The following is a 22,825-nucleotide window of genomic DNA, read 5'->3' on the forward strand; positions in this document are numbered from 1 at the left end:
TTCTTTTACAATCATAGAATTGTTTAATAGAAAATTTTCTAATTGTCCATGTTATTATTACACAGATAATTTGATTGACTTTGCAATTTGAACACAAGTCAGTGTGACTCCATAGAAGGAGTTCTCAACTATTATTATTTTCTATTGTCTCCTTTAACAGCATTTCTTTTGTTTTCAATCTTTTGTTTTATGGTCTGTATTTTATTTTGTTTTATTTTTAATAAATTTATTTATTTATTTTTGGCTGTGTGGTGTCTTCGTTGTTGCACATGGGCTTTCTCAAGTTGTGGCGAGCAGGGGCTACTCTTCATTGTGGTGTGAGGGCTTCTCATTGCGGAGGTTTCTCTTGTTGTGGAGCACAGGCTCTAGGCACACGGGCTTCAGTAGTTGCAGCACGTGGGCTCAGTAGTTGCAGTGCACGGGCTCTAGAGTGCAGGCTTAGTAGTTGTGGCACATGGGCTTAGTTGCTCCGAGGCATGTGGGATCTTCCCGGACCAGGGCTCGAACCCCATGTCCCCTGCATTGGCAGGCAGATTCTTAACCACTGTGCCACCAGGGAAGCCCTGGTCTGTATTTTATTAATTCTCTTATTCCCCTTATTCCCTTTAATCATTAATTTAAATAGTACAAAAAATTGTCAGTTTTAGTTCCATTAGTGATGACTTTAATGTTTAAAATATATATTTAATGCACTCAAAAATGTGAATAACTATAAGATGCATTGTTATTTTAAAATGACCATGAAAGAAAATATGGTGCCAATTATAACTGTTAAGTCACTATTGATTAGGAGATATATTCCAATTCCAGAAATGTTAAAATGTTAAAAAAATATTCTTTACAACTGATGACATACACTAGTATGCTGAAGTCACATTTTTCCATTTATATACTTCAAAAGTAAACTCCCCTAGGAATGATGATGTAATTAGCATGTTAATATGACCTTTGTTTTCAACCCCACATCCTAAAAAAACTCCATTTTGCTGGCTCTTTCTGAACTTTTAATCCCTGTTAACTAGTATCAATTTTTTTCTAAATTATATATCTTCTATTTAAGAATTCAAACATTTCATTCCTGTTTTCCAAGTCTGTTTGATTCTGTGTTTAACATGTTCACCACCAGTCTTTCTATATGATAATTTTACCATTTATGGATTTCTTCTTTTGATTTATCTTCCAAGTAAATTTTTATAGAGGGTTCATAAAGGCTGTAATTTCTTACTTTTTAAATTGTCATTTTTTTCTTCAACATTCTATAGACATTATTACAGTGTCATTTGGGGTATGAGAAAAAAATATGAAGCCAACTTTAAAAAGGTGTTTTTTTTTTTTTTGCGGTACGCGGGCCTCTCACTGCTGTGGCCTCTCCTGTTGCAGAGCACCGGCTCCGGACACGCAGGCTCAGTGGCCATGGCTCACGGGCCCAGCTGCTCCACGGCATGTGGGATCCTCCCGGACTGGGTCAAGAACCCTTGTCCCCTGCATCGGCAGGTGGACTCTCAACCACTGCTCCACCAGGGAAGCCCTGTTTTTTTTACTATAGTAACATTTAAGGAAGTTTTTAAATCTTAAAAGTTACCCGGAAAAGTCTAAGTCTTTATTACTTTTTCCTGGTATGTAGTAAACTCTTTCAACCTGTAGGTTGAAGTCCTTTATTTCAGGGATGATTTTTTCCCTTCTCTATCAGTAAATTTCCACTAATAGTTTTTAATCTTTCTCACTGCATTTTGTGTGATTTTTCTCAAGCATTTCCTTTAAGTCATTAAGTCCATCTGCTGCATCATTGACTCTACATCTTCCTGTATCTAATGTGGTTTTAATTATTTTTATAGTTTTACCCTTCCCCCTCTGCCTGCTCTCTTTTAATCTAACTTTGGTGTCCTTTTATCTGTATCTTAATCTCTTAAATCTCTTCTTTGATCTCTTATCATAGAGTCTATGGTCACTTTTATCCCCTTGAGAATGTTGAAAATTATTTTTCTTTAAGTGTTCTTTAGTTTCCTGAGGTAATTCTTTCAAAATATATTCCTTATTTGCCTTTTATGTTCCATGTATTTTATTTACTTTTGGTAGCACTCATATACAGGTTCTAAGCTGTGCCTGTCATTTAGCTAAGAAGAGGAGCAATTTGATTCTATCTGCTATTTATTATGATTAGCATGGTTGGACTCTTCTGCTTCTCAGTCATTTTTTAAGACATACTTTATACTCTGAGATGGAAAGCTAGAAATTGATTGCCTATAATGTCTGTGTTCACTCCTTTATATGCCCTGCAAAGGGGCGAGAGGTTCGTAGAAAGGAGTGAATCTAGTAGCCATGACCTAACCTCAAATACTTTGTCTCCAAATACTTTCTTATCAAATTGGATAACTCTCTTGTCCTGAATTGATTACATGTGGGTAGTTCAGATTTTAGCCATTATCTATTTCAGAGCTAACAGCACTAGTGGAAGGATTTTTCTACAAAAGGAAGTTAGTTTGAGAAAAACATAGTATAGCATGACCCTCTAACAGCTTCACCCCCCTGTCATCTCATAATTTGAAGTATGAAAATCAGCCCCAATTTGGTATTTGCCACTTGTATCCGTACTGCTCCTAGCTCTAAGTTAATATCTAGAAAATAGTCTTTGCAATAAATAGAATGGGGCTAAGGTTACTCCTACAGTTTCATCTATAGCTGAAGCTTACATCTCTGTTTTTGCTTCTTTATGTCCATTTCAGAGTGTTTCAGGTAGGGCAATCAGCTCAATCAGCCATCTTTCCTAGAACTCTCAAATTTCAATTTTCACATAAATTTCAGATGATTTCACATAAAAGTTGATGAAGTCAGATATAAGGATATCAAATAATAGGTCTTTGTAATTAGTGGTAATTATATTTGAATTTTATGCTGATTTAGAGCGTTCTAGTACAATTTCACTAATTTCATACCTTTAAAAGCACAAACAACAACAAGAAAGTTATTTTTAGCTTTTGTTTGGTTCCAATGACACTGTCATCATTCTAAGAACTTTTCTAAAAATCATCATGGAGTCACATATCCTGATGTCTTTACATTTGATGCCTAGAAATATTCTGGTACTATCTGTCAAATGAGCACCCAATTGTTTTCAGTGGACTATTCCTGCCCTTACCCAAAATGGAAAAGGCAGATAAAAAAAAATGAAGATATTGGAAGATAACTGAAACATTTTTTAAGTTAAAGATTGTTTTAGATGATTAAACAAGTCTGATTAAAAGCAAACAGGCCACATTAGGAGAAATGAATAAAGCATCGAGGACAAGTAATGATACAGTATAAGCATAAAATGGTCTAGTTATTCTAATAAACATTTCAGAACTTAGGTAATGACAGGAGGCTATACAATAGTGCTAATAATTCTCCCAGTGTTCCTGAAACTTGTCTTTTAGAACAGTTTTCATGGCCATTGCTTTTATCATCTTCAGTGGTAGCAATTACTCACTGTCTGTGTTTTTTTTTTTTTTTTCCCCTTTTAATTTTTAATTCAGACATTAGAGCAGAGATTCCCAACTGGGAATGATTTTGCTCTCCAGGGACATTTGGCAACGTCTGGAAACATTTTTGGATATCACAGTATTGGCAGGGGGACTACTGGCATCTAATGGGTAGAGGCCAGGGATACTGTAAAACATTCCACAGTGCACAGCCCCCTTAGCAAAGAATTACCCAGCCCAAAATGTCAGTAGTGCCGTGGTTTAGAGCCAAGACTGAAGAATAAGATGGGAGATCGCTTAAGCATGGTTCCTTGCAATCTATAGGCATTTAACAAATATTTCATGGATGAAGAAATAACTAAATTGAATAACACTCTTTGGGATAATAATTACAAAATGACACGATTCACAAAGTGTCTCTAAATATATTGTTTTGGAGAAAACTGTAATAGCTTTCCAGGAATACTATAATGAAGGACAAATTTTATTTAGAAGTACGTTATGACATGATTGCTTTAAAAACCACACACACAGGCACATGCACTCCCCTGAGATCAGGTTAAATTTCTTCATCTTCTTACCTGTAGAGTTTTATAAGAAAGCAAAAATAAACTGTTGATGTAGTCAACATCTTCTGCTCATCTATAAAGTTGGTCTTTGCTTCCAAGTGTATGGTTGGAAGAGATGTTTCTCCCTACAAGTCTTGAATACTCTTTAAGATAAAGTCTGAGAAAAAAAGATGTAAATGGGAAATAGAACCTATAGAAACTCCTTAGTCTTGAAAAGTTACACCAGAGGGAAGTTTAACTTTGTAACTCACTTAGATATCATTTCACTAGCAACTAACATCCACTGAATGAAATGAATAATCTTAATTAAAGGGAAAATTTTAAAAGCAAGAAGAAATCCTGAATTTCTCTTTTGGTAAAACTATTCAAAGAAACTGAGCTGCCAATAATGCCAATTCTGCCAATGAGAACTATAATACATTGTGCACTTAAGAGAACAAACTTTAGAGCCAGAGATTTGAGACCGATTTGGGGGCCAACGAATTCACAGCTATGGGAACAAGGTACTTAACCATAAGGGTCCTAAGTTCCTCCACTGTAAAAGAGGGATACTAAAATCTGTCTTGTCAGGTGTCGTGTACTATTATAATCATAAATCATAGTAGAGACCAAAAGATCAAATAGTTCAGCCTGCCTGATTTAACTTCCTAGAGCATTAAGAAGACCACAATACCCTTTTTCAGTTATTGAGTACTCTTACCTAGTACAGAAACTCTCACTTTGCACATACATTTCCAGAATTATTATCATGGCTTCAAATAAGTTTCACCAACAATTTCATAATACATTTTAAATAATTATTTTGATGACTAGCTTAGTCCTTTAAATTTTACTGCACATTACCTCTACCAATACTGGACATGGAATTAAGGAGTTGCTCTTTTCTAATGTGGCTGTAAGAACAGAAGCAGGATCAGGTTGTGCTCTTACCTAGATCTTCAGTGAGGGCAAAGAATTAAACCTCAAGTAAATCTCTTTATTTACTGATATCAGCTTATCTTAGTGATGAATTACTCTTAAAGGGCATCTTTAGGATTACTGGATTACAAATGCATCCTGTGCAGTTAAGTCAGCAATATTCAAATCATTACACTATATTCTTCCTTGGAAAAGAGATTTCGTCTTTATTACCAGGCAGCATAGCGTATCACTGAGCACATATCAGGTGTTCAATAAATATTCGTTGAGCTAAATTTCAAATTCTAGGAGCTCATGTAATTCTAAAGTTATGCACATAATAATAAAATAGACTAAACAATGCAAAGGAAAGGTAATTGAATTAGAACTGCATTATTAGTAATTTATCTAGGGCATTAGACTATGAAGATACATTAAAACTTGATTGGAAAAACACTGGAGGGAAGAATATGATAACTCTGAAATTTGGGTCTATAGTTATCAATATTTAGAAAGATATGTTCTTATAGACCAGTATATATACTTTTTTCCTTACTCTTTTAGAAATCACATTTAATGCATTCTCTTCTCATTAACACTTCAAATCCAAGATTTGGAAAAATATCACAGTTTAGAGTTTTGCTACATGGATATCTGAAGCAAGTATACAAACACAGAGTCAAAGGGCCAGAATTTTCATTTAAAATGTTTTCTAAAGCCTAATTTTATTTAACTTCCACAATGTTGTCTAGAGAAACACTGGTTATTAAGAAACACTAAGTTAATTCTGTAAAAGGTTGGTGATGCTTTCACTCAGGAACTAGAGGAGCAAAATCCTACCTCTTCCACTTACCAGCTGTGTGACCTTGGGCAATTTAATTAAGTTCTCTATGCTTTAGTTTCCTCATCCATTAAATGAGTAAAATGCTACCAATCTCACAGGGTTCTAAAACAATTAATATTTATAAAGTAACTTAGAACAGTTGGTGTATACTGTAGGTGTATATGTTTTGTTAAATAAATAAAATCATATTTGGGGAGAAACAACCTCAAAAGGCTTCTTTCCCAGATATAGCAATGTAAAGATTATTGTAAAATCTATAAATCAAAACATTTTCACTTAACTCTTTCTGTTTTTGCATTTGGCTTCATTTAAGATATTTCTTTTTCTAAAATAAAAATGAGAGCCTTGAGTGCTATTCTGATCTGGAATCCTATTCCATCTCTTGTAAGTGAAAAAAGATACCTGGAATCATAATGACAAAGGTTAGTAATTCTTGCTATATAACCTACCACCAACAATATATAAAATATAGATGCTACTCACATCCTACAGAGTGAACACATTTAAGAAATTTCAATATCAGAAATATGCTTTCATTAAGTACAAGGCAATAACCTCTCCACTAGCTTTTCTGTAAAAGGACAAAGTTGAAAGACATAGAATCATATCAGTAAAAGGAACCATTTAGGTCTGTCTATTCCAAATATTTTACAAAATGCCATAAGCATAACACTGTAATCCTAAGAATAGGTACATATTAAACGACCTCACAGTTATGTCCAAATATAAATTCATCACCTAGTCCTAAAACTGCTCTTCTTTATAGGTTATCTATCTTATTGATACTGTCACCATCTCAACTCCTGGATCAAAGTTTTCAGTCATCTATAACTCTCCTCTTGCTCAACACATCCACTCATTATCCACTTATATTAATTCTACCTCCATAATATCTCTGTTACTAATTCTCTCTTCATTTCTGTTCTGTCAAGTCAAACATTCTTCAGTCTAAACTAGATGTACTAGGAGGACATTCTGCAACTAACTCTTCTTTTTTTTTTTGGCTGTGTTGGGCCTTCGTTGCTGTGCAGGCTTTCTCTAGTTGTGGTGAACGGGGGCTACTCTTCATTGGGGTGTGTGGGCTTCTCATTGCAGTGGCTTCTCTTGTTGCGGAGCAAGGGCTCTAGGTGCATGGGCTTCCATAGTTGTGGGGCACGGGCTGAGTTACTTCGCAGCATGTGGGATCTTCCCGGACTAGGGCTCGAACCCGTGTCACCTGCATTGGCAGGCGGATTCTTAACCACTGAGCCACCAGGGAAGTCCCTGCAACTAACACTTAATTAGTTTTCCTATCCATAATCTGTTCCACCTCCAATCCAATTTCCTGCTATCAAATTAATTTTCCAGAAACAAAGCTATGATTTTAACACTTCCTTATTCAAAACCTATCAGTGATTCTCCATTTTTCCTTCACTTGCTAGCTGGGGTCTTCCACAGCCTGGACATTGGCTTTTCTGATTTATTTTTCCCTGCTGTTTTCCTTTACATAACCTAAGTGCAGGAAATATCAAAATGCTCATTATTTCCCACACAGACCCAAAGCTTTCAGTCATTATTACTTTCTTTATGGGGTTACTTCTATCTTAAAAGACCTTTTCTAGGGCCTCCCTGGTGGTGCAGTGGTTGAGAGTCCGCCTGCCGATGCAGGGGACACGGGTTCGTGCCCCGATCCCGGAGGATCCCACATGCCGCGGAGCGGCTGGGCCCGCAAGCCATGGCCGCGGGGCCTGTGTGTCTGGAGCCTGTGCTCCGCAACGGGAGAGGCCACAGCAGTGAGAGGCCCACGTACAGCAAAAAAAAAAAAAAAAAAAAAAAGACCTTTTCTAAGTGTTCTTCAAGACCTACTGCAGATGGCATTTTCTTTATAATTCCCAAACTTCCTCTTTCTCAGCTAAAGTCCCCTTGGACTTCCACTGTGCTTTATCTGTATCACTCTTAGGGCACCAATCACATCTTACATTGACCTATCATTATTAAAATACCTGTGTAGTGCCTTTCACATAGTAGGGGTTCAATGAACTCATTTGAATGATTGCTTAAGATCACATCTATTTTTATCAGAAAATGGAGGTTAAAGGTTTTGAAGTTACCACTCCAAGAATACATGAAGTGTATACTTGCAGGGGACTTAACATATCAGTTATTTGCCTTTCACCTAGACCCTATCTATTTATCTTTCATATATCTATATACACAAACACACATACATATACTACATATATGTACATATTATACACATATTCTCTTCATGTATACATACATGCACATACATACACACATATGTGTGAATACACACACATATCACAGCTGAAAAGAATCTTAGAAGCAGTATAATACCTAAAAAGAGTTCTGGAGTAACCATCAGGATATCTGGGTTTTAATTTTTTTTATTTCCCATTAAGCAATTAGGATAGCTTGAATAAGTCACTTAAGGCCTTTGAAATAGATTTTCCTATCTCTGTGAAATGAAACATGCTAAATATCAGGCTAGATACTATAGCTATATGAAAAGACAGAGGCTGCTACATTAAAAAAGACACTATTTTGCTGTTTTCTCAACATCTAACACACAAGGTTGCCTTTTCCTTTATCTTCTACAAGATTATACAGTATATTAAACTGTACCTAATTTTTTGGATCCTCATCTTTTTAAAAAACATAGTAATGTTTGTCTACCTCTAGCTACAGAAGAATACATCCCATTCTCTATTTTTTATTTTTATTTTATTATTTTTGAATTTTATTTTATTTTATTTTTTTATACAGCAGGTTCTTATTAGTTATCCATTTTATACATAGTGTATATATGTCAATACCCATCTCCCAATTCATCACAGAACCACCACCACCACACCCCGCCACTTTCCCCCTCTGGTGTCCATACGTTTGTTCTCTACATCTGTGTCGCAATTTCTGCCCTGCAAACCGGTTCATCGGTACCATTTTTCTAGGTTCCACATATATGCATTAATATACGATATTTGTTTTTCTCTTTCTAACTTACTTCACTTTGTATGACAGTCTCTATTCATCCACGTCTCTACAAATGACCCAATTTTGTTCCTTTCTATGGCTGAGTAATATTCCATTGTACATATGTACCACATCTTCTTTATCCATTCGTCTGTGGATGGACAATTAGGTTGCTTCCATGACCGGGCTATTGTAAATAGTGCTGCAATGAACATTGGGGTGCATGTGTCTTTTTGAATTATGGTTTTCTTAGGGTATATGCCCAGTAGTGGGATTGCTCGGTCATATGGTAATTCTATTTTTGGTTTTTTAAAGAACCTCCATACTGTTCTCCATAGTGGCTGTATCAATTTACATTCCCACCAACAGTGCAAGAGGGTTCCCTTTTCTCCACACCCTCTCCAGCATTTGTTGTTTCTAGATTTTCTGATGATGCCCATTCTAACTGGTGTGAGGTGACACTTCATTGTAATTTTGATTCGCATTTCTCTAATAATTAGTGATGTTGAGCAGCTTTTCATGTGCTTCCTGGCCATCTGTATGCATTCTTTGGAGAGATGTCTATTTAGGTCTTCTGCCCATTTTTGGGTTGGGTTGTTTTTTTAATATTGAGCTGCATGAGCTGTTTATATATTTTGGAGATTAATCCTTTGTCCATTGATTCGTTTGCAAATATTTTCTCCCACTCGGAAGGTTGTCTTTTCATCTTGTTTGTAGTTTCCTTTGCTTTGCAAAAGATTTTAAGCTTCAGTACGTCCCATTTTTTATTTTTGTTTTTATTTCCATTACTCTAGGAGGTGGATCAAAAAAGATCTTGCTGTGATTTATGTCATAGAGTGTTCTTCCTGTGTTTTCCTCTAAGAGTTTTACAGTGTCTGATCTTGCAGTTAGGTCTCTAATATATTTTGAGTTTCTTTTTGTGTATGGTGTTAGGGAGTGTTCTAATTTCATTCTTTCACATGTAGCTGACCAGTTCTCCCAGTACCACTTATTGAAGAGACTATCTTTTCTCCATTGTACATCCTTGCCTCCTTTGTCACAGATTACTTGACCATAGGTGCGTGGGTTGACCTCTGGGCTTTCTATCCTGTTCCATTGATCTATATCTCTATTTTTGTGCCAGTACCATATTGCCTTGATTACTGTAGCTTTGTAGTATAGTCTGAACTCAGGGAGTCAGATTCCTCCAGCTCCGTTTTTTTCCTACAAAATTGCTTTGGCTATTCAGGGTCTTTTGTGTCCCCATACAAATTTTAACACTTTTTGTTCTATTTCTGTTGAAAATGCCGTTGGTAATTAAACAGGGATTGCATTGAATCTGTAGATTGCTTTGGGTAGTATAGTCATTTTCACAACATTGATTCTTCCAATCCAAGAACATGGTATATCTCTCCATCTGTTTGTATCATCTTTAATTTCTTTCATCAGTGTCTTATAGTTTTCTGCATACAGGTCTTTTGTCTCCCTAGGTAAGTTTATTCATAGGTATTTTATTCTTTTTGTTGCAATGGTAAATGGGAGTATTTCCTTAATTTCTCTTTCAGATTTTTCATCATTAGTGTATAGGGATGCATGAGATTTCTGTGCATTAATTTTGTATCCTGCAACTTTACCAAATTCATTGATTAGCTCTAGTAGTTTTCTGGTGGCATCTTTAGGATTCTCTACATATAGTATCATGTCATCTGAAAACAGTGACAGTTTTATTTCTTCTTTTCCGATTTGTATTTATTTTTCTTCTCTGATTGCCCTGGCTAGTATTTCCTAAACTATGTTGAATAATAGTGGTGAGAGTGGACATCCTTGTCTTGTTCCTGTTCATAGAGGAAATGCTTTCAGTTTTTCACCATTGAGAATGATGTTTGCTGTGGGTTTGTCATATCTGGCCTTTATTATGTTGAGGTAGGTTCCCTCTATGCCCGCTTTCTGGAGAGTTTTTATCATAAATGGGTGTTGAATTTTGTCAAAAGCTTTTTCTGCATCTATTGAGATGATCATATGGTTTTTATTCTTCAATTTGTTAACATGGTGTATCACATTGATTGATTTTGGTATACTGAAGAAGTCTTGCATATCTGGCATAAATCCCACTTGATCATGGTGTATGATCTTTTTAATATGTTGTTGGATTCTGTTTGCTAGTATTTTGTTGAGGATTTTTGCTTCTATATTCATCGGTGATATTGGTCTGTAATTTTCTTTTTTTGTAATACCTTTGTCTGGTTTTGGTATCAGGGTGATGGTGGCCTCATAGAATGAGTTTAGGAGTGTTCCTTCCTCTGCTATTTTTTTGGAAGAGTTTGAGAAGGATAGGTGTTAGCTCTTCTCTAAATGTTTGACAGAATTCGCCTGTGAAGCCATCTGGTCCTCGACTTCTGTTTGTTGGAAGATTTATAATCAGTTTCAATTTCATTACTTGTGATTGGTCTGTTCATATTTTGTATTTCTTCCTGGTTCAGTCTTGGAAGGTTATACCTTTCTAAGAATTTGTCCATTTCTTCCAGGTTGTCCATTTTATTGGCATAGAGTTGCCCGTAGTAGTCTCTTAGGATGCTTTGTATTTCTGCTGTGTCTGCTGTAACTTCTCCTTTTTCATTTCTAATTTTATTGATTTGAGTCCTCTCCCTCTTTTTCTTGATGAGTCTGGCTACTGGTTAATCAATTTTGTTTTCCTTCTCAAAGAACCAGCTCTTAGTTTTATTGATGTTTGCTATTGTTTTCTTTGTTTCTATTTCATTTATTTCTGATCTGATCTTTATCATTTCTTTCCTTCTGCTCACTTTGGGTTTTGTTTGTTCTTCTTTCTCTAGTTTCTTTAGGTGTAAGCTTAGTTTATTTGAGATTTTTCTTGTGTCTTCAGGTAGGCTTGTATTGCTATAAACTTCCCTCTTAGAACTGCTTTTGCTAAATCTCATAGGTTTTGGATCATCGTGTTTTCATTGTCATTTGTCTCTAGGTATTTTTTGATTTCCTGTTTGATTTCTTCAGTGATCTCTTGTTTATTTAGTAACATATTGTTTAGCCTCCATGTGCTTGTGTTTTGTATGTTTTTTTTTCCCTGTAATTGATTTCTAATCTCAGAGCATTGTGGTCAGAAAAGATGGATATGATTTCAATTTTCTTAAATTTACTGAGGCTTGATTTGTGACCCAAGATGTGATCTATCCTGGAGAATGTTCCATGCGCACTTGTGAAGAAAGTGTAATCTGCTGTTTCTGGATGGAATGTCCTATAAATATCAGTTAAATCGATCGGGTCTATTGTGTCATTTAAAGCTTGTGTTTCCTTAGTAATTTTCTCTTTGGATGATCTGCCCATTGGTGTAAGCAAGGTCTTAAAATCCCCCATTATTATTGTGTTACTGTCGATTTCCTCTTTTAGAGCTGTTAGCAGTTGCCTTATGTACTGAGGTGCTCCTATGTTGGGAGCATATATATTTATAATTGTTATGTCTTCTTCTTGGATTGATCCCTTGATCATTATGTAATGTCCTTCCTTGTCTCTTGTAACATTCTTTATTTTAGAGTCTATTTTATCTAATATGATTATTGCTACTCCAGCTTTCTTTTGATTTCCATTTGCTTGGAATATCTTTTTCCATCCCCTCACTTTCAGCCTGTATGTGTCCCTAAGTCTGAAGTGGGTCTCTTGTAGACTGCATATATATGGGTCTTGTTTTTGTATCCATTCAGGAAACCTGTGTCTTTTGGTTGGAGCATTTAATCCATTCACATTTAAGGTAGCTATCGATATGTGTGTTCCTATTCACATTTTCTTAATTGTTTTGGGTTTGTTTTTGTAGGTCCTTTTCTTCTCTTGTGCTTCCCACTTAGAGAAGTTTCTTTAGCATTTCTTGTAGAGCTGGTTTGGTGGTGCTGAATTCTCTTAGCTTTTGCTTGTCTGTAAAGCTTTGGATTTCTCCATTGAATCTGAATGAGATCCTTGCTGGGTAATCTTGGTGGTAGGTTCTTCCCTTTCATCACTTTAAATAGGTCATGCCACTCCTTTCTGGCTTGTAGAGTTTCTGCTGAGAAATCAGCTGTTAACCTTATGGGAGTTCCCTTGTATGTTATTTGTCATTTTTCCCTTGCTGCTTTCAATAATTTTTCTTTGTCTTTAATTTTTGTCAATTTGATTACTATGTGTCTCGGAGTGTTTCCCCTTGGGATTTTCCTGTATGGGACTCTCTGTGCTTCCTGGACTTGGGTGGCTATTTCCTTTCCCATGTTAGGAAAGTTTTTGACTATAATCTCTTCACATATTTTCTCAGGTCCTTTCTCTCTCTCTTTTCCTTCTGGGACCCCTATAATGCGAATGTTATTGTGTTTAATGTTGTCCCAGAGGTCTCTTAGGCTGTCTGCATTTCTTTTCATTCTTTTTCCTTTATTCTGTTCTGTGGCAGTGAATTCCACCATTCTGTCTTCCAGGTCACTTATCCGTTCTTCTGCCTCAGTTATTCTGCTATTGATTCCTTCTAGTGTAGTTTTCATTTCAATTATTGTATTGTTCATCTGTGTTTGTTTGTTCTTTCATTCTTCTAGGTCTTTGTTAAACATTTCTTGCATCTTCTCGACCTTTGCCTCCATTCTTTTTCCAAGGTCCTTGATCATCTTCACTATCATTTTTCTGAATTCCTTTTTTGGAAGGTTGCCTATCTCCACTTCATTTAATTGTTTTTCTGGGGTTTTATCTTGTTCTTTCAGCTGGTACATAGCCCTCTGTCTTTTCACCTCGTCTATGTTTCTGTGGATGTGGTTTTTTGTTCCACGGGCTGCAGGATTGTAGTTCTTCTTGCTTCTGCTCTCAAAGTGTTTATTTTATAATTCTTTGTCTTTCATTCCATTCTTCTGTGCTTTTGTCTGGCTAATATTCCCATACTCTATGTTTGTTCTGCTTTCTGGTCCTTTTTTGAAATTTTAATCAATTAAAGTATGAATAGGCAGACATTGGAGACATTACAGATTCAGTTTAGACTGATGTAGATTCCTGTAGTTTCTCTCTTTTCCTCTTCTCTTTCTTACCCTTTCAAAAGAGAGTGGTGTGTGTGGTGAGCCTGGACTCCAGCTGCTGGGTCCGACGCTGACCCCATTCTCTATTAATTTAACTAACTGGTATTCAAATTTTGATTAGGCAACTTTGCAAAATCAACTCATGATGATATAGGTAACAACTTTCAAAGAGACAACTAATATATTTTCTACATTTTCAACATATTTTCAATATTTGTTTATTTAATGCCTTTTCACTTAAGGTTTATTTTTTTATTTTTTGACCACGCCGCACAACATGTAGCATCTTATTTCTCTGACCAGGGATCAAACCTGTGCCCCCTGCAGTGGAAGTGCAGAGTCTTAACCACTGGACCGCCAGGGAAGCCCCCAAGGTATATTTAAAACAATAACTTGTGGGAGAAAAGTTTAGACATCTATTATCGATTCTCAATTAACAAAATGATTTTTATTTTGGGATCACAGAGTAAAAGAACAAAATGTTACACCTAAAATATCATCCTAGACAACTAAAATAATGGGGTAAATATAAAATGAAAGTAGAATATAAAAATTAGCAAAATGACAATATGTTGTGCTATAAAAACAATTCCCTTCATTTGGAGCATCTGGCTAAATCAATAATATGTTCACATCTAAACTGCTCAAATCTAAGTTCTTTATAAATATTGAATTCACTGCTGTCTTAGAACTTCTGGACAGGAGACTAACCATGGATCAGTTGACTTCAGGATAAGCTCTGCCCAGTATTGGAAAGGACACTGTGATTGTCACAACTGTATCTGGGAAGGTGGCTAAGGACTTTGAGGAGAGACTAAGTGTCATCAGCATTCTTTTATATATTCACAAATTTGAAAAGGTCATATGATATTCCATAGTGCCAAAAATGAAATAAGAGAAAAGCATACAATTTCAAGTCTATTGTTTCACTTATACTTAAGTCTAAAAGGAAAAGAATCCTCAGCTTACATTATATAGATTTTGGAAATCTTATACCAGAGCAGTCAACTATAAATTATGTTCTCAGTCCTTTACCTTTGGTGTTTATGTTCCTCACTTCACTTTCCAATGTATCTTATAGCTTTTTTTCCATTGCAGTTATTGGAGGATAGAATTATAATGAAGCTTTAGAAGAGATCCCTCCCAATATGAAGTTCTATAACTATGTTGGATCAAATATAAGTATTTAATAACTAAATAAGAGTAATACAAGAAATATAAGGTGAAAGCGACTCCAAATTCAGGTCAATCAAAATTTATCTTTGCTATTATAGTACAATTTCTAATATGCTTTTCAAGTTATTGGGTTGGATGACCTCTAAACATTATACAGACACCATGATAAATTATACACCAAGTTATTCCTCATTTGTGGTTCCAGCACATAGAGGTAGAAGCACAGGAATCTCAGGGTTGGAAGACTCAGAGTCTTAGTCTAGCACTGTGTCCTATGCATGCACTGCCTTTACAGTAAGTGTCCCATAAAAATACTATCCTCTATTTTAATGCTGACCATGAATTAACTAGTTCATGCTCTATTTAACTTACTTCTCTCTAACTTCTACTTTTTAGATCCATTCAAAACAGGTCTAATCTATCTTCCATACAACCACTTTTTCCAGCATTTGGATTTCCCATTTCTAGAAGAGGAAACAGTGGTTATCCAAATTTTATTCTAAAATAAAAAGGCAGCAAATTACTGGTAAGAGTCAGGAACAATATTCATAGCAGCAAGCTATAAACTGCTTTATTTCTAAAACAATGTGAAAGTCTATCCTTTGGAAAAATAATAAACTCCAGAAAATTGTGGCAGGCTCCTCAGTATTCACATACTTTGTTACTATAGAGAGGGTAAAACGGACCGCAGAGAAATCTGAAGTAAAGAGGAAAAAGAAGCTAAACTCTGGTATTTGCACAAGATCACTTTCTCAGAGTGCCCCCAGGCTTTTGGATAGAAGCAACTGAGCCAAATATCTGCTCAGGTTCCATGAAATCAGAGAAAGCACGTTTACCAGAAGGCCTTCAAAGGCAGAGATCATATACTGTAGATGGTATAAATATATTAAAAGTTAATCATGGGACTTTCACATGATATTTAAAAAGTAAATGAATTAAACAGTGACAGAGATTACTTATTAACTCATGGCAAAACAGAGTCAAGGTAAGTCATAAGAAAAGTAAATATTTGTGAGTTATCCATAAAGACATTGTGGTTTGGTAGTTTTGGGTAGTGGCAGTTTTTACTCAAAAGCAGATCAAATGCTATGTAAAATAGAGGAATTCATTGAATCAGACAGAAGATTACTAGATGTTCCTCATGACTCTCCACAGTTAGCATCAGTAATAAAATCATGCCAGGTCTAGCAATCTTCTCTCAATATCATAGAATAGGTATGATTAGGGCTAATCATTGCCATATCATTTGCAGTAGACTGGGGCCATGAACTAAGATCAGAGCTGAACTATTGACACTCAACATGCTATGAAGCTTATGCTCATGAGACTCAGTCCCTGTCCTACACATGGGAGTCCAGGTTCCATGAGGAAGGTAAAGAGATAAACAAAAACCACTGGATGTATCCCTATGGACCACTGTTAAAGGAAAGGGAAACCCTAAAGAAAGATCACAATTAAATGTCCCATCAGTAACTGACCTTTCATATTTCCTTTATGACAAGGTAGCATATCAACACTATTCCTTCAATAATCTCAAATTAATGAATGTTTCTTATATACATACTATAGAAGAATTTTAAAGTTTTAATAATAATAATATGTTACATCTATTACATAAGATTTAGTACTATTTATTACAAACTTTATAGTTAATACTTATTAAATGTTTACCACATGTTAAGCAATATTATTATTTACTCCATAAAAGTTTTCATGGTTTTAGGATAATCCTGAATAAATCATTACCTGAAATAAAACTTCTGCAGGCCTACAACTGTTAATGAAAAACTGTGATCTAGAGGAACCTAACTTCACATAAATCTTTGAGATATAATTTTATAATCATTCCCTTTTCCTCTCCAATCTACCAGTTAATATCATGAAAGCTTCAGGTTACCTGTGATGTTTGAACCATAAAGTAAAATATAGTAAATACATATAATTAAAGAATGCAGACCTATAAGAAGAGAGATCATACACATCAACAGTACAGAATGGAAAACTCAATATCACCAAGAAAACAGAGAGACTAGGAATCAGAGATGTGGCACAGAGAAGTAGAATAGGGAAATGATAACATGAACAACTTGTCATGACCAATACCTCAATCCCTTAGGGAGAAAAAAGGTTTAATTTTGAAAATTATATTTAAAAAGAAATGTATACTTCTCAAAGGGCAATACGTACCACCAAAAGACATCATTAAGAGAGTGAAAAGGCAAGCCAAAAACTGGAAGAAAATATTTGCAGTACAGGTATAAAAGACTAATAACTAGAATAGTAGTTCTCGAAGTGCAATCTGCAGATGCCTGGGAGTCTTTCAGACTCTCTCAAGGGTCCACAAATTCAAAACAATTTTCACAATAACATTAACATGCTATTTGCGTTTTTCACCATGTTGCAATCTGCACTGATGACATTTCCCTTGTGTTGACATTTGCAAAAGTAATGATGGGCAAAACAACTGGTGTCTTAACATGAATTAATGGCATGGTACCAAACTGTACTGGTAATTCTTGTATTCTTCAATGCCAGGCATGCACAATAAAACAAATGCCAGTTTCATGTAAGAATGTCCTTGAAGAAGCAGTAAAATTTATTAATTTTATTAAATCCCAACCCTTGAGTACGTACGTCTCTTTTATATTATGTGACAAACTGGTAAGTATGCATAAAATATTTATGCTGCATACTAAAGTATGATAAAGAAAAGCACTTGCATGATAGTTTGAGTTGCAAGCTGAACTAGCTCCCTTTTTCATGGAACATCCTTTTCACTTGAAAAAATAGCTGACAGACAAATTACGGTTATTCAGACTTGGGTTTTTGGTAGGCATTTTCTTGAAAATGATCAGAATGAGTCTGCCACTTAAAAGAAAACAACTGACAGTATTAGTTGCCAATGACACAATTCAAGCTTACAAGCAAAATTTTGAATTTTGAAAAACTAGTATCTGCCATCATGATATAGCTCACCAGTACTTAAAGACTTTTTAAATGAGACTGGTAGTAATAATACTGAGTGTGATTTTTTTTATATTATATACTAAAATATGTCAATATTTGGAAGATCTGGACAACTCAGTGGACCAATATTTTCTAAATGAACAATGCATGATTGTTTACCCATGCATGGGTTAAAGATCTATTCAAAGTACAAAATAGACCAATGAACTCTAAGGTTACAGAATATGAAAAATTCATTGATAAGGTTTCAGATCCTACATTGCAACTAACCTATAAGAAACTATTATATGTCAAGTTCTGCTATAGTATCAAAAAGTATAAAAAATTATCTGAAAAAGGCTGTTAAAGTACTTTTTTATTCAACATATCTACGAGGCTAGATTTTCTCATATACTTCCACCAGAACAATGTATCACAATAGACTGATGCAGAAGTACATTTGTGATATCCAATTAATTGTCTTCTATCAAGCCAGACATTAAAGTTATATATTAAAAAAAAAAGTAATGTCATTCCTCTCACTAAATTTCTTTGGTTTTGGAAAACAGAATTATTTTCTTGAAAAATATATTATTCACATTAACAATAATAGGTGTATTGTTATTTTAAAATAAACAAATATTTTTAAATTTCTCAGTATTAATTTCAATATGATAAATACTGATAGATATGAAGAGCATACACAAAAGCTCTTTGGATTCCTCAATAAAAAGGAGTCTGAAGACCAAAAGTTTGAGTACAGCTGTATTAGCTTCCTATTGCTCCTGTAACAAATCAGTACAAATTTAGTGGCTTCCTTACAGTTCTGGGGGTCCGAAGTCCAAAATAGGCCTTATAGGGTTAAAATTAAGGCAACTTCCTTCTGGAGACTCTAGGAAAAAATCTGTTCCTTGATTTTTTCAGCTTCTAGAAGCTGCCCACATTTCCCAGCTCCTGGCTATATCACTCTGACCTTTGGTTCCATCATTACATCTCCCTTTCTGACTCTGACACACCTACCTCCCTCTTACAAGGACCCTTGAGATTACACTGGGTCCATCCAGATATTATAAAATAATCTCCCTAACTCAGGATCCTTAGCTTAATCATATCTTCAAAGTTCCTTTTGCCATTAACATACCACAGCTGCTTAACTAAATATATCCTGAACAGAAAATCTTTAATAAAAAGGCAGATAACCCACTTTAAAAATGGGCAAGACTTGAACAGACACTTCACAAAGAAGTATATACAAGTATATACAAGTGGCCAATAAGCATGTGAAATGTTCAATTTCAAATGAAATATCAATGCAATACCAGTATATATCCAATAGAAAGATTAAAATGATAAAGACAAATAAACCTAAATATAGATTGTATAATTCTTTGGAAAATTGTTTGGCAGGAAACTGAACATTTTCATACACTATGACACAGGAATTTCACTCCTAAGTATGTACTCAAAAGAAATATGTTCACCAAAATACTAAACAAGAAGTTTCAAAGCAACACTACTTCTAAAAACCAAAAACTGGAAACAACTCAAATGTCTAAAAACTTTAGAACAGATAACAAATTATGGCATATTCATATAATGGAATATTATATAGGAATAAGAATGAACAAATGCTAGTTATCACAGATTAATTATGGTGAGCCTAAGAAATGACACAAAAGAATACATATGACACAAAAGAATGGAATTTGTATCATTCCACAAATAGGCAAAACCAAGCTATAGTATTAGAAGTACAGATAAAGATTATCCACAGGTAGAAAGGTGAAGATTTGACAGGGGAAAGGCTAGAAGGGTCTTCTGGGAAACTGGTAATATTCTGTTTCTTGGTCTTCGTGCTGATGACACAGGTATGTCTACTTTGTGAAAATTCATCAAACTATGTACTTATGATTTGTTTACTTTTCTATATGTTTGTTATTCTTCAATTAAAAATAAGTAAATAAACTTATTTCCTTTTCTCAAGGATGGAGTATTAAAAAAAAACACATATCTTCAAGGGCCTCTTACATAAAACAATGAGCTATAGGGATCACCATGTCTGTTTTACAACAGCAGAAATATAGATATGGTCAACATGGCACCAAAAATACAGTTCTAGAGAACAATCCTTAGATTTTACACAGTTCCAGCTGGATCTATATTCACATATAGGAGAAACAGGCGTAGAAGAAAACTACCTTCACAAAGGGTTCATGTTAGACTCCTTGAGCCTGCAGAGTTGGGGCCTGTTTGTCTATTGAAAGACAGCTTTCCATTTTCAGGTCCTCGTCAGCTCTTGATCCTAACACTATCTTCCAAAGGAGTTATCAAGATACAAAACAATGAAACTTAAAATAAAAACAAAAACCAGCAATTCACCAAAGACACGACATAAAACTTCCTCACTTTGTTAGTTTAATGGTCACTGTAAGTGTTGAAAAAAGTCTCCATCTTGGAACAAATGTAGTAAATGATTCATTTGCAGGAATATTGTAAGGGCAATCAAATTTCCTAAACGAAATGAAAAGAACAAGTAGATATTCTTAACATAATCAGAAATGCATTATGTTATATTTTTAAAATATATTGTAATACATTCAGAGAAGCATTTCAGGGTAGAAAATTCATTTTTTTGGCTTTGTGTGTATGTATGTATGTCACAAAAATAATTTTTCAAGATGGTAGTTTTTCCCTAAGAAGAGCCTGGACCTCATCTACAACCAGGGAGCCAAAAAGCAACAAGCCTGCAATTCCTAATTCAAAGTAGGAGGAGTCCCCAGAGGCAAGTATGCACTGTGTCTGATTTCCAATAATGTGTGTTATTTGTTTGGAGAAGTTCAAGCACTTACTAAACTATATTAAAACTGTGGCTGTAAACCACCATGAAAGTACTGCAGAACAGTGGCATGTGCCAGATTCCTGTTAATTTAACTGTGAACTCCTCACCCCATAGTATGTGCACTAAATGTGCTAGAGTATCTTGGCACCAAATGACAGGCTCAAATTTACCATCTTGTCAAAGAAGTAAAAATGTAGTTTATAATGACCTAACTGCAATATTCCTAAGCAGCAGTAGTTTCTTCCTTGGGAACTTGGATAAATACATTTTCACTGCTTTCCCAACCTCATTCTTATGAAATGGAATTGTAAAGCAAAATAAATTTGTTATAAAGAGCTGTAATCAGAAAAGATGTCACGTGATGGCGAACAGTCATTTGAGTTGGAGGTCACTGTTCCATACATGATGTCCCTTTTAGACATATCCAATCTCTTCATGATATTCACTGGGTACTTACTCAGTGTTCGATATATTAAAAAGTCTAAGACATTTTCTTTCAAAGAACTTGTAGTCTGAGTTGATGATAATGGGAATATATAGAAAAAGTAATAATTAAAGATAATATATCTTAAATTTCAAATAGAGAATGGACATAATAAGATCTATAGATGTTTACAAGAAAGTCAAACCCTTGGGATTTTCCTCCCTCTGGAGAGGAAGGGGACCAGTCCTGAAAGACTTCATGGGAAAATAGGCTTTGAATTGTATTTCAAAGGAAGGAAATATTTTAAAGTGAGATGAGAAGTCCTTCCAAGGAGAAAGAAAAGTATAAATAAAAATCTACAGCCAGGAATAAGCATAGTATGTTTAGGAACAATGAATAGATATACTTGGCTGAAGTCAAAGGGTTTATGTAAAGGAATTATGGGAAATATACGTAGTATGGACAAGAATTACACTAGAAGGCATATGAATCACTAAAAATTGATGAAAAGAGGGCATGACAGACACCAGTGTTTTTGGAGTACACAGCTGGAAATACATTGGCATAAAGGGAAACTCTGCCTTATGCTCTTCCTTTAACAACCACATACCCCCAGTTGTCCTCAGTTATGATTTATTATCCCTGATCTAATCTTGATCATGCTTCTCAGTCCTCTTGCCTAGAACCTTACTAGGATACCTCAACTCTACAGCATCCCTACATATTCCAAACATCCTCTTTAGTCTGAAATTTTAGGAAAAAGCAACTTGTTTACTATAGCAAAAGATCATGGGCTTCAGCATGAGAGGCCTCTCTGTTCTACCATGTATTACTTGTATGATCTTGGGCAATGATTTACTGTCTATACCTAAATTTAATATGTAAAAAGGGGTTAATTTGCAAACTGAAATGAGCTAAATGAAGAAGACCAGAACATAAATAAACTTTAAAATGTGGATTTTTTTTCTTTCACTGTTGTATGAGCAAAGGCAAATATGAACTGGAAGAGGAGCTATGATCTCAGGATTTTTTTTAATATAGCAAATGTTTAAATATTTTTTAAGATACCAATAACAAAAAATTATAATATACCCACAATTTGAAAAAGATTAGGAAGCCTTACTACAAACACAAATATTTACATTTAACATAGTTCCTTCTGAACTTTAACATGTTTTTAGAGTTTTACACACTTGTAATCATTATGCTTACAAAATTTTCATTCTGCTTCTTTCATTTAACATTATATTATAAATATTTTGCAATGTTATTTGATATTCATAAAATTCATTTTAATAAATGCATAATAGTTCATTGAGCAACAGTATTATAGTTTATATAACCATTTACCTATTATACAATTAAGGTTGTTTTTAATTATTTGCTCTTATAAGCAATATAGAAATAATTGTTTTGTCCTCAGAAAATATCCAGTTTCCCATACCCCAGCACCACTGAGAAAGATCAGAGCAACCTCCTTTCCATTTTATAAAGGTATCCAAGATATTAAGATGGTCAGATACAGCAGTATCTAAGATGTTCTCACTGGTATCTCTGACTCTAAACAGCATATCAGATATGGAGCATTAAAGTTGTAGGATTTTATAGTCCTTTAAGCTCTAGATTCTCCTTATTTTCTACTTTATCTCATCACCAAATAAAGAATTAGAAGGATTAGTATTTGGACTCA

The 22,825-nt window shown here is 34.8% G+C and overlaps 1 protein-coding gene across 2 annotated transcripts in view; it reads right to left on the bottom strand.

Moving 5' to 3' along the window:
- The window catches only part of EXOC6B (exocyst complex component 6B), a 730,763-nt gene that overhangs the window by 244,359 nt on the left and 463,579 nt on the right, over positions 1-22,825 (bottom strand). Inside the window, exon 19 of one of the 2 annotated variants that reach the window (XM_060118020.1) lies at positions 20,338-20,383. The exons of the other annotated variant lie outside the window; for it this stretch is intronic. Within the exon in view, the coding sequence (XP_059974003.1) occupies positions 20,375-20,383 (9 nt within the window). The 3' untranslated portion in view covers positions 20,338-20,374. Of the gene's footprint in view, positions 1-20,337; positions 20,384-22,825 lie in introns of those variants that run through there. 2 annotated transcript variants of the gene reach the window in all.

This window comes from Mesoplodon densirostris, chromosome 14 (assembly GCF_025265405.1).
Source record: "Mesoplodon densirostris isolate mMesDen1 chromosome 14, mMesDen1 primary haplotype, whole genome shotgun sequence".
Lineage (NCBI taxonomy): Eukaryota > Metazoa > Chordata > Mammalia > Artiodactyla > Ziphiidae > Mesoplodon > Mesoplodon densirostris.